General features: G+C 40.4%; 2 protein-coding genes across 8 annotated transcripts in view; one reads left to right on the forward strand and one right to left on the reverse strand.

Annotated features, from left to right (window-relative positions):
• LOC133068112 (uncharacterized) overlaps positions 1-7,546 on the reverse strand; it is a 29,419-nt gene extending 21,873 nt beyond the window's left edge. For 3 of the 5 annotated variants that reach the window (XM_061159173.1, XM_061159172.1, XM_061159170.1), the window contains exons 1-2: positions 7,433-7,532; positions 7,025-7,156 (exon numbers count right to left, since the gene is read on the reverse strand). In XM_061159173.1, coding sequence (XP_061015156.1) covers positions 7,025-7,156; position 7,433 — 133 coding nt within the window. In that variant the 5' untranslated portion in view covers positions 7,434-7,532. The other 2 variants (XM_061159174.1, XM_061159171.1) reach the window with 2 other exon arrangements.
• A 64-nt stretch (positions 7,547-7,610) lies between these two features.
• The window catches only part of LOC133068109 (signal recognition particle subunit SRP54), a 71,792-nt gene continuing 67,341 nt past the window's right edge, over positions 7,611-12,061 (forward strand). For 2 of the 3 annotated variants that reach the window (XM_061159167.1, XM_061159163.1), the window contains exon 1: positions 7,611-7,828. The gene's annotated coding sequence lies outside the window, so the exon portion shown is untranslated. The remainder of the gene's footprint in view (positions 7,829-12,061) is intronic. The other variant, XM_061159162.1, reaches the window with a different exon arrangement.

Below are 12,061 nucleotides of genomic sequence, written 5' to 3' on the forward strand. Positions count from 1 at the left end.
CTGGCCTACTGTCATTCCTGTCAAATTCTATTGGCCAAAGGTGTCACAGAGAGCACCCAAATTCAAACGGGAGAGAGAACGCAGACCTGACTTCTCATGGAATTTAAGAAAGCAACAAACAAAATGGATTAAAGATCTAAATGTAAGACCAGAAACTATAAAACTCCTAGAGGAGAACATAGGCAAAACAGTCTCCGACATAAATCACAGCAAGATCCTCTATGACCCACCTCCCAGAATATTGGAAATAAAAGCAAAAATAAACAAATGGGACCTAATGAAACTTAAAAGCTTTTGCACTACAAAGGAAACTATAAGTAAGGTGAAAAGACAGCCCTCAGATTGGGAGAAAATAATAGCAAATGAAGAAACAGACAAAGGATTAATCTCAAAAATATACAAGCAACTCCTGAAGCTCAATTCCAGAAAAATAAATGACCCAATCAAAAAATGGGCCAAAGAACTAAACAGACATTTCTCCAAAGAAGACATACAGATGGCTAACAAACACATGAAAAGATGCTCAACATCACTCATTATCAGAGAAATGCAAATCAAAACCACAATGAGGTACCATTACACGCCAGTCAGGATGGCTGCTATCCAAAAGTCTACAAGCAATAAATGCTGGAGAGGGTGTGGAGAAAAGGGAACCCTCTTACACTGTTGGTGGGAATGCAAACTAGTACAGCCGCTATGGAAAACAGTGTGGAGATTTCTTAAAAAACTGGAAATAGAACTGCCATATGACCCAGCAATCCCACTTCTGGGCATACACACTGAGGAAACCAGATCTGAAAGAGACACGTGCACCCCAATGTTCATCGCAGCACTGTTTATAATAGCCAGGACATGGAAGCAACCTAGATGCCCATCAGCAGACGAATGGATAAGGAAGCTGTGGTACATATACACCATGGAATATTACTCAGCCGTTAAAAAGAATTCATTTGAACCAGTCCTAATGAGATGGATGAAACTGGAGCCCATTATACAGAGTGAAGTAAGCCAGAAAGGTAAAGAACATTACAGCATACTAACACATATATATGGAATTTAGAAAGATGGTAACAATAACCCTATATGCAAAATAGAAAAAGAGGCACAGAAATACAGAACAGACTTTTGAACTCTGTGGGAGAAGGTGAGGGTGGGATATTTCAAAAGAACAGCATGTATACTCTCTGTGGTGAAACAGATCACCAGCCCAGGTGGGATGCCTGAGACAAGTGCTCGGGCCTGGTGCACTGGGAAGACCCAGAGGAATCGGGTGGAGAGGGAGGTGGGAGGGGGGATCGGGATGGGGAATACGTGTAAATCTATGGCCGATTCATGTCAATGTATGACAAAAAAAAAAAATAAAATAATAATAATAAAAAAATAAAAAAATTAAAAAAAAAATTAAAAAAAAAAAAGAAAGCAACAAACAACTTTATAGAAGTAGAACTGACATACAATAAACTGTGCATATTTAAAGTGCACAGTTATGTAAGTTTTGCCATATATATATATATAACATGTAGTATGAAAGATCGCTATAATCAGGATAATGAATATAGTCATTATCCCAAATATTTCCTCCTGCCCCTCTGTAATCCTTCCTTCTCTCTAATCCTCTACCAACCCAGACACCAGAGATCTATTTTCTGTCACTACAGATTAGCTGGCATTTTCCTAGAGGTTTAGATAAATGGAATCCAAATAGGAAGTCTTTTTTCAGTATGGTTTATTTCACTTGGCAAAATTTGTCCGTGTTGTTGCACATACAAACACTTCATTCCATTTATTTGCCAAATACTATTCCAGTATAAAAATACAGCACAATCTGTTTATTCATTAACCTGTTTCTAATTGAGATGCCTTCCTCCTCCCCCTTTCCTTGCCGTATTGTATTGCCTAGAAGCTCTGTTACACATAATCCCCCAATGGCTCAGAGGATAAAGAATCTGCCTGCAATGCAGAAGAGACGGGTTCGATCTCTGGGTTGGGAAGATCCCCTGGAGGAGGAAATGGCCACCCACTCCAGTATTCTTGCCTGGAAAATCCCATGAAGAAAGGAGCCTGGGGGGGCTCCAGTCCCTGGGTCGCAGAGTCGGACATGATTGAGTGACTAACGCTTTCTATTACATAATCAATCAGTTACTGTAGCTATCAGTTACAGGCTTCCCTTGTGGCTCAGATGGTAAAGAATCGCCTGCAACGCAGGAGACCGGGGTTCGATCCCTGGTTCAGGAAGACTCCCTGGAGAAGGGAATGGCAATCCACGCCAGTATTCTTGCCTGGGGAATTCCATGGACAGAGGAATTCCATGGGCTTGCAGAGTTGGAAACGACTGAGTGACTAACACTTTCAGAAGCTCTATTAAAAAAAGAAGCTCTATTAAGATGCTGGCTAGAAGTGATGAATACAAATCCCTGTTTTATTCTTAGGGGAAAGAATTCAGTCTTTCACCATTAAGTATGAGGTCAGCTGTAGATTTTTCACAGATCCCCTTGATCAGGTTGAGAATGTTTCCTGCTATTCCTAGTCTGGTAAGTGTTTATCAGGACGAGATGCTGGATGTCATCAAACACTTTTCTATGTCTCTTGAGATAATCATACAGTTTTTCTTCTTAGTTAATACAGTGAATTACATTGCTTGATTTTCTATTGTTAATCTAACTGCATTTTGGAATAAATCACTTGTTTGTATTATTCTTTCTATACATCATGGCCATTTTTAATACACAATAAATGTGATGAAGAGAAAAGTACAATTATTTTCACTTATTTGACAGAAAAATTTTGTTTAAGAGGTATGTATTTGCCCAATGTATCTTTGTATACAGTTTCTGGAAAAAACAATCTATTTACCTCATATACTTGATAACTTTCACAAATTCATAATGTTTTAATAAAGATTGGAAAATCTGTAAGTTATGTGGCTACTTCCTCAGTGGTAATACAATATAGAACTGGAATAGTATGCTGTTTGACAAATGTAACTAGATCCCCGCCTTTGCTTTTGAGATTTAGTAGGAATTTCAAAGAACCTCTAACGTGGGAAGGGAGGTGGGGGGGGGGGGTTTCAGGATGGGGGACACATGTAAATCCATGGCTGATTCATATCAATGTATGGCAAAAACCACTACAATATTGTAAAGTAATTAGCCTCCAACTAAAATAAATAAATAAATGGAAAAAAAAAAAGAACCTCTAACAATTTTGTAGCTGCTGCTAAGCAGCAAGTCCAGTTCTGTTCGGTGAAGATGTATTTAAAATACAGGAAGCAGAGAAGCTTCTAAAAGCTTCTAGTCATCTACAATTATCTTCCTTACATATTAAAATATTTTCTTGAGGATTTTATTAATTTTCTTATAGCATAACTCAATTTTCTAACTTTTTAAAAATTTGTAACTTTTAAAAAATTTATTTTTAATTGGAGGATAACTGCCTTACAATGTTGTGCTGGTCTCTGCCATACAACAATATGAATCAGTGTTAAGTATACAATATCCCCTCCCTTTTGATCCTCCCTCCCACCCCACCCCGCATTCCAGTCCTCTATGTCATCACAGAGCACAGGGCTGAGCCCCCTGTGCTATAGGAACTTCCCACTAGCTAGCTATTTTATACACGGTAATGTATGTATTTATAACTTGACTCAATAGAAACTTTTACACATTGTTGCTTCAACATCCTCATTTGTCTGGTAACAGACAACTGCCTAATGGGGACCGCACATATAGTTCTGGCTCTCAGTTCCCTTCACTTAATAGATTGTAGTTACTCTCCTATATGTTGAAAGCTAAGTCAAGAGTCCATTTTATATACATACACAAAGTAGTATGTATATAAAGAAGTAGAAAAGAACAGATGCTCTACTATAAGATTAGAGTCAATGCACTGAGGTCCTGTTGTATTTTTTTACTCTCTTCATTCATCTATTTGAGGCAGGAGTTGTCTCTCTGCGCTTTGTCTCTCATCCTTGTTTCATCCCTCTTATACCAGTGATCATTTGTTTCTAGACCACTGGTCTAAGCTGTACTAAAGTAAATACAGGCTCTATCTTTATTTTTTCTACATCTTCAGTTTATATCAGACATTGACATGTGCTTATCTCTGTCTGGTCCAAGCTTCTGGTTCTATCAGCTTGATTCCAAGTGACCCCAGGTCTAGGGATGATAATTCCACTATTACTTCAGAGATCAACAACATTCTTCTTTGTGTATTTAAAATTATTGTGATTTTACTTGTTAGCAATATGTAGTTTTTTTACTTTCAATAAACTCTATGAAGCTCAAAACCAAAATCATAATGCCTATTATTAACTCTTGCTATTCCACTAAACGGTATAAAAATTCAAGGAGAGTTATAATTAACAAAGGTCTAAGCAAGTGTCATACAAGTAAGATATTATGCAATAATTTTTTTTTTCCTGGAAGAAGGGAATTAGAAAAATGAAAAATTGTTGATTGGAAGAATCTTTTGTGCTGTATTTAATTAAAAAAATACATGATGACTTTCAGTTCTGGAGACAATTGTGATGATGGTTACACAATGTAAATATATTTCATGTCATTGAACTGTACACTTAAAAATGGTACATTTTATATTATGTATATTTTATTACCACCTAAAAAAGGTTTACCAATAAATTACACTACTTTTAAAAATTTATATTAAAACATACTCCTCTGTTTTAAGATAAAGAAAAAAAAAGTATAGTTGCTCAGTTGTGTCCAACTCTTTGTGACTCCGGAGACAATAGCATGCCAGGCTCCTCTGTTCATGGGATTCTCCAGGCAAGAATAAGTGACACTTATTTCTTAAAATATTCATGTAATAAACATTCTTCAGAAACTCAGTTTGTTTGCTAAATTGTTTAACAAACTGCCTGAGCAACTCTGACTACAGGATCTGGGGGAGGAAGACAGAACATGGTGTTAGAAAAAGTAGAAACATAGTCTTTAGGCAATAGTGTTGGGTCTTCTTGTTTACAAAATCATCATCCAAAACATGCTTTCAGTGATTTCGGGAAAAATGGAGTTTCAACTGATGCCTCTAAAACTGGAGATTTAGATTACAAACGGTATCACAAAACTGAAAATTCTTGAAAGCAAGGATATTTTAGTAATTGTGCAATTGCCAGGACCAGGAAGTAGATGCCAATTTTGTAGGCACCCAAGGGATTTTGGGGCTTCCCTGGTGGCTCAGAGGTTAAAGCATCTGCCTGCAATGAGGGAGACCTGGGTTCGATCCCTGGGTTGGGAAGATACCCTGGAGAAGGAAATAGCAACCCACTCCAGTATTCTTGCCTGGAAAATCCCATGGATGGAGGAGCCTGGTGGGCTACAGTCCACGGGGTCGCAAAGAGTCTGACACGACTAAGCGACTTCACTTTCACTTTCAAGGGATTTTGGAATAAAAGATCCTGTATTAAAAAATACCTATCATGAATCTTCTTCATAAAGAAGACTGAATGCCAAAGAATTGATGTTTTGAGCTGTGGTGTTGGAAAAGTCTTGAGAGTCCCTTGAACTGCAAGGAGATCAAACCAGTTAATCCTAAAGGAAATCAATCCTGAATATTCATTAGAAAGACTGATGCTGAAGCTGAAGCTCCAATACTTTGGCCACCTGATGCGAACATCCAACTCATCAGAAAAGACCCTGATGCTGGGAATAACTGAAGGCAGTAGGAGAAGGGGATGACAGAGGATGAGATGGTTGGATGGTATCACTGACCAATGGACATGAGTTTCAGCAAGCTCGAGGAGATAGTGAAGGATAGGGAAGCCTGGACTGCTTCAGTCCATGGGGTCCCAAAGAGTCAGACACGACTGAGTGACTGAACAACAATCCTGAATCTTGTCTGTGTGTAAAAATATGAAGCTACCTCTTTAGTTTTCTCTACTTTCCAGGCTAAATCTCACTAGCAGATGTCCAAAGTAATTTTATTTTGGCATCTTGGCTAAAATGATCTTCCAAAATGTGTAATAGTAATAACAATAACGATAACACCCAAATGATTATTGACTCTAACATTACAAAGAGACAGAAGTTCTAGGAAGAACCTCATGCCTGAAAGTCTAAAACTGGGAGTCATTAGCAAACAGGAATATTTCATGTCTGGCTGAAAATAAACATGGAATCGACGTTTAGGAGCACAGAAGCAGAGCACAGTTTGGAGGAGTTCTCAAACAAGGAATTTTTTATGCTTTCAGCAGGCTTCACTTTGCTAAGATAGATCTACCTCCATTCTTCAATAATTCGACCTAATTACCAGGTTTCAATTCTAAAGTGTGCTTTTTTAGTATTACTATTAATATTATTCAAAACAAAGTCTTCCCCTCCCGGCTTTCTCTCTCCCCCCACCCTGGAACAACTCCTTTAAATGTACGAACTATTAAGATTAGCTGGGACTTCCCTGTAGCTCAGATGGTAAAGAATCTGCCTGCAAAGCAGAAGACGCGAGTTCAATCCCTGGGTCAGGAAGATCCCCTGGAGAAGGAAATGGCAACCTACTCCAGTATTCTTGCCTGGAGAATCCCATGGAGAGAGGAGCCTGGGGTCGCAGAGTCACGACTGAGCGATTAACACACACACATTGAGATTAGTTACATGTGACTTCGCCTACAGGGTAAAAAAACTTCCAGTTCTACAGTCTAAAACTTATCTTGCAAAGGGCTTTTTCAGGTAGTATCCTATTGGTCGTCCCAAATTTGTGGGAGTAATGGGGAGGTGGGCTAACCCATTCGTCCTATTTTTTCCTTCAGGAAAGAGGGTAGACACAAGGCGGCTCTAGCTGCTTAAATCTGTAGCGGAATCACAAAACCCAGAGCCGGGTCTTTCTGCACCCAGACTTAATCTGGACTCTTACTCTGTCAATGCTTGCGATGTGCCGGGGTCAACCGGCTCGGTAGCAGAGCAGAGACCAGCACCGCTACCCCATGGAAGGCTTCTGGCCTCACCCTAGGTCCCCAAGGTCAGCGCCCACAGCATATCCTTGCCCCAACCGTCTGATTCTGGCTCTGATCGCTTACGGGTAGTTCGCATCCACTGCAGAAGCGCTGGGAGGTCCGCCGGAGCCACCGTACGGAGTAGTTGCAGTACTGCGAGCCGCGCGGAGCGGAATTCCATGTTGGAGAAGAAAGCAGAGTAGCGGAAGGTTCGCACTGCGCACGCGCAGGCAGAGGCCGGTTCAGACACCGATTAGACCCGGCGTGGAACCCGCCTCCCTCGGCTGCCAAAGTCCTAAGCCCCGCCTCCTCCTTGCCCCTCTCACGTGCTCCTGCGACTCCCTGCTCTCACACAGCCCTACCCCCCACCTTTCATAATTCCCCTCTTAGCTGGTGGTGCTCAGCCAAGTCATTTTTCTTAAAGTGGCGCCTGGAGGTTGGACTTCTTTCCTGAGATCGCATCCCTAGAAAGCCTCCTATCTTCATACTAACTTTAATGCCGCAGTCATTACGGGACAGGAAACGAATGCCAAACGCCAGTCAAGGCAAAGAAACATCTCAATACACTCTCGGTAAACACATTGAAGAGACGCGGCGAGTGCCCCGGAAGCGGAAGTGTATGCCCTTCTTGAAAGGCTGGACTACGCCGAGTGGTGACGTTTCCTCATTGGGCGGAAGGTTCGGTGGCAGTCGTCGGTCTTCCAGCTGGTGGGAGTTGGCGTTGCGGTGCTGGGCGCTGAGACCCTAGTTTATCCAGTTTGGGAAGTCGGGCTGTGGGTCGCACCTGTCTGTCTGATCCCCGCGTTCCCTGCTTTCCTCCCCCGGCGTGGGGCTTCGCGAAGGTCTCTCCGGCCCCTTTGGGCCACGGCGGTAGCGGTGCCTTTTGCGGTAAGTGTCTGCTTTTTCCCGCCCCAGACTACGGACTAGCAGCTGGGGGCAGCCACAGTCCTACTCAGCGGTGTAGACACTCCGGAGGGACTCGGCTGCTTTGGCCACCAGCCGTCGTCATCGAGACAGAGGTGCACTGGCCCATTTTCATCTCTTGTCCCTCACCAGAAGTTTTGTTAAAAGATGCGCTGTGACCCTTTATTAAATAAATTGTCTTCAGGTTTGGCAGAGCCAAATTAAATGTAAGTGATTGCAGGCCTGACTCTGTTTTGCTGTCCTGATCAAGAATTTAGATGTGGCTGCTACTCCGAAAATCTGTTGACTTGTACCAGATTTTATTTTTCCACGTTAATTTGTGTCTAATTAACACAGTGTCCCGCCTGTAGTAGGCTTTCAAAAATGATTAAGGGATATCAGTTCAGTGCCATTGACGACCTAAGATATACTGATGGCTCTGTCTGTAGCATCTGGTGCTACTAGCTATTTCTTGAAACACTTTCTCCCCTGTTGGTGTTATTGATGCCGTTCTCACATAGTTCTTTCATATGCTTCATTCAACAAAATATTTACTCTTTCTTAGCTATAAGGATGCAGAAATAATGACTTGAACCCTGGCATGGAGGAGCTAACAGTACAGTGATACAGAGACACATAAATACACATTATAATCAAGATGAGTAATGAGAAATTCTAGTAAGGTGTAAAGAGCGATGAGAGCTATGGAAGCAAAGATGATGTGCTCTGCTCCTTAAAAGATTTGTGACCTTGAGCAAGTTGGTATTCCAGTCTAGCCTCAGTTTCCTCATCTACCTTAGTTTGTGAATGGAAGATTAGGTAACATGTTTGGTACGGTGCCTAGAATACAGCAGTGGTGGTGCCAAAGGGGGGGGGGGGGAACTATATCCTTCAAACTTCTTTCCCTTGATTTTTTGATCTGGTCAGTTAGTATTTTCTAACTAAATATAAAGTCCTGTGCAAAAGCATCTTCAAGCCCTCCTTCAGAGATTGATTACTCCTGTAACTCCACCTATCTGGAAATTCTGGACCTGCCACTGGAGTAAGATAACCATAAATGGTAGCTTTAATTTTTTTTTCCAATTGATTTTCTTCTATATGCCTTTGGAAAGGGAATTGGTAAAAGCTTCTCTCCTTCTGATTATTCTCAAAGTCTCAGTGGACTCCTTTTAGTTGGGGGTTCACCGTTGTCCTATCCCATAAGCTTTCCCTGAGAGTTCTCATCTACGTCCATGGTATTATCGTTGTATGCCAACCCACTTCCACATCTTTTTCTCTAGCCCCTGTTTCATGAAATAGTATTTTAGTTTCTGCAAAATCAATAGAGGTCTAAAACCAAGTTCACTCTCTCCACCTTCATTTCGTTCCCCTTTTTATTACATATGTCCTACACACACACGTTTTCCTAGTTTATCTCTGAGTTTTGACCCTGGGTTTCTAGTTGAATTTTGTGGTATTTGTTCAATTTTTAAAAGAATAATAAAATGAACACTAATTGTCCAACCTAGTAGTAGAATATTGTAAATAACCTTTAAAGCCCCTTGAATCTTGCCTCTATTAACTCTTTAACTTTCAAATCAGCTTCTCCTTTGCGTTCCATTCATTGGTTAATGGCATCACTAACCACCTGGTTATTCAAACTAGAGCCCCCAGAGTCATTTTTGCCTCTGTTTCGCCTTCATTCTCCGTAACCGTTTGATCATTAGGTCCTATAGATTCTGCTTTATGACTAACCCTTAACTTGAGCCCTGTCCGTCTGTTTTGTGTGCTTCCTTAGTTCAAGCTCACATCTCTTGAATAGACTTTTGGAGTATGTTTCCTGTATGTAGTCTCCTTACTCTCCAGTTTTTCTCTCTTCAATGCCTTTGTTACATTGTCTCTAATTTTTAAATTATAGAACAGATTTTTCATTCTCTTGTTTCCCTTGTTGAGTGTTGCTTCATACAGTGATTATTAACCCTGGCTGCACATCAGTATAGCCAGCGAAGTGTTTCAAAACATAGGTGCCTTGTTTGGCTCTCCTAATCAAGAATTTAGATGAGGCCACTTCCCCCATAATCTTCTGATGTTACCAGCCCTGGAGATTCTGATTGAATACTTCATTTTTAGCTGACAGGTGTTAGCTGAATGCCATTGAAATTGCCCATTACTTGAGCATATGCCTCATCCCTCCTCATCCATATTTTCAGGCTGTGTTCTTTTTAGCTTCAAGGCAAGCCATTTCTGAGGAGTTCTTTTGACTTTAATTTTCCTCTTGGTACCAGTTTACATAAAGATTCTTTTTATGATTGACTTGATAGCCAGAAAGTATCTTAAAGAATCGATTCCCAGTGTTTTTGAATTTTTAGCCATTGTTGCTAATTGAATTTTTGGTATACCTTTTCTGCTATTAAGCCATGAAGTGTTGCAGTGGTTTTATCTTTAATGTTAAAATGAGTTTTAAAGTTGTTTTAAAATTTGAAAACAGAATCATTGTATTGAAGAGAATATTTCCTGATACTGATTGGTGCAAAATAAGACAGAGAAGTCAGTGGTGGCATGATACCTAATTTTTTTATTTTTTATTTTTTTATTAGTTGGAGGCTAATTACTTCACAACATTTCAGTGGGTTTTGTCATACATTGATATGAATCAGCCATAGATTTACACGTATTCCCCATCCCGATCCCCCCTCCCACCTCCCTCTCCACCCGATTCCTCTGGGTCTTCCCAGTGCACCAGGCCCGAGCACTTGTCTCATGCATCCCACCTGGACTGGTGATCTGTTTCACCATAGATAGTATACATGCTGTTCTTTTGAAACATCCCACCCTCACCTTCTCCCACAGAGTTCAAAAGTCTGTTCTGTATTTCTGTGTCTCTTTTTCTGTTTTGCATATAGGGTTATCATTACCATCTTTCTAGATTCCATATATATGTGTTAGTATGCTGTAATGTTCTTTATCTTTCTGACTTACTTCACTCTGTATAAGGGGCTCCAGCTTCATCCATCTCATTAGGACTGATTCAAATGAATTCTTTTTAGTGGCTGAGTAATATTCCATGGTGTATATGTACCACAGCTTCTTTATCCATTCGTCTGCTGATGGGCATCTAGGTTGCTTCCATGTCCTGGCTATTATAAACAGTGCTGCGATGAACATTGGGGTGCACGTGTCTCTTTCAGATCTGGTTTCCTCAGTGTGTATGCCCAGAAGTGGGATTGCTGGGTCATATGGCAGTTCTATTTCCAGTTTTTTAAGAAATCTCCACACTGTTTTCCATAGCGGCTGTACTAGTTTGCATTCCCACCAACAGTGTAAGAGGGTTCCCTTTTCTCCACACCCTCTCCAGCATTTATTGCTTGTAGACTTTTGGATAGCAGCCATCCTTACTGGCGTGTAATGATACCTCATTGTGGTTTTGATTTGCATTTCTCTGATAATGAGTGATGTTGAGCATCTTTTCATGTGTTTGTTAGCTATCTGTAAGTCTTCTTTGGAGAAATGTCTGTTTAGTTCTTTGGCCCATTTTTTGATTGGGTCATTTATTTTTCTGGAATTGAGCTTCAGGAGTTGCTTGTATATTTTTGAGATTAATCCTTTGTCTGTTTCTTCATTTGCTATTATTTTCTCCCAATCTGAGGGCTGTCTTTTCACCTTACTTATAGTTTCCTTTGTAGTGCAAAAGCTTTTAAGTTTCATTAGGTCCCATTTGTTTACTTTTGCTTTTATTTCCAATATTCTGGGAGGTGGGTCATAGAGGATCTTGCTGTGATTTATGTCGGAGAGTGTTTTGCCTATGTTCTCCTCTAGGAGTTTTATAGTTTCTGGTCTTACATTTAGATCTTTAATCCATTTTGAGTTTATTTTTGTGTATGGTGTTAGAAAGTGTTCTAGTTTCATTCTTTTACAAGTGGTTGACCAGTTTTCCCAGCACCACTTGTTAAAGAGGTTGTCTTTTTTCCATTGTATATCCTTGCCTCCTTTGTCAAAGATAAGGTGTCCATAGGTTCGTGGATTTATCTCTGGGCTTTCTATTCTGTTCCATTGATCTATATTTCTGTCTTTGTGCCAGTACCATACTGTCTTGATGACTGTGGCTTTGTAGTAGAGTCTGAAGTCAGGCAGGTTGATTGCTCCAGTTCCATTCTTCTTTCTCAAGATTACTTTGGCTATTCGAGGTTTTTTGTATTTCCATACAAATTGTGAAATTCTTTGGTCTAGTTCTGTGAAAAA

The sequence above is a fragment of the Dama dama genome, chromosome 13 (assembly GCF_033118175.1).
Source record: "Dama dama isolate Ldn47 chromosome 13, ASM3311817v1, whole genome shotgun sequence".
Taxonomy (NCBI): Eukaryota; Metazoa; Chordata; class Mammalia; order Artiodactyla; family Cervidae; genus Dama; species Dama dama.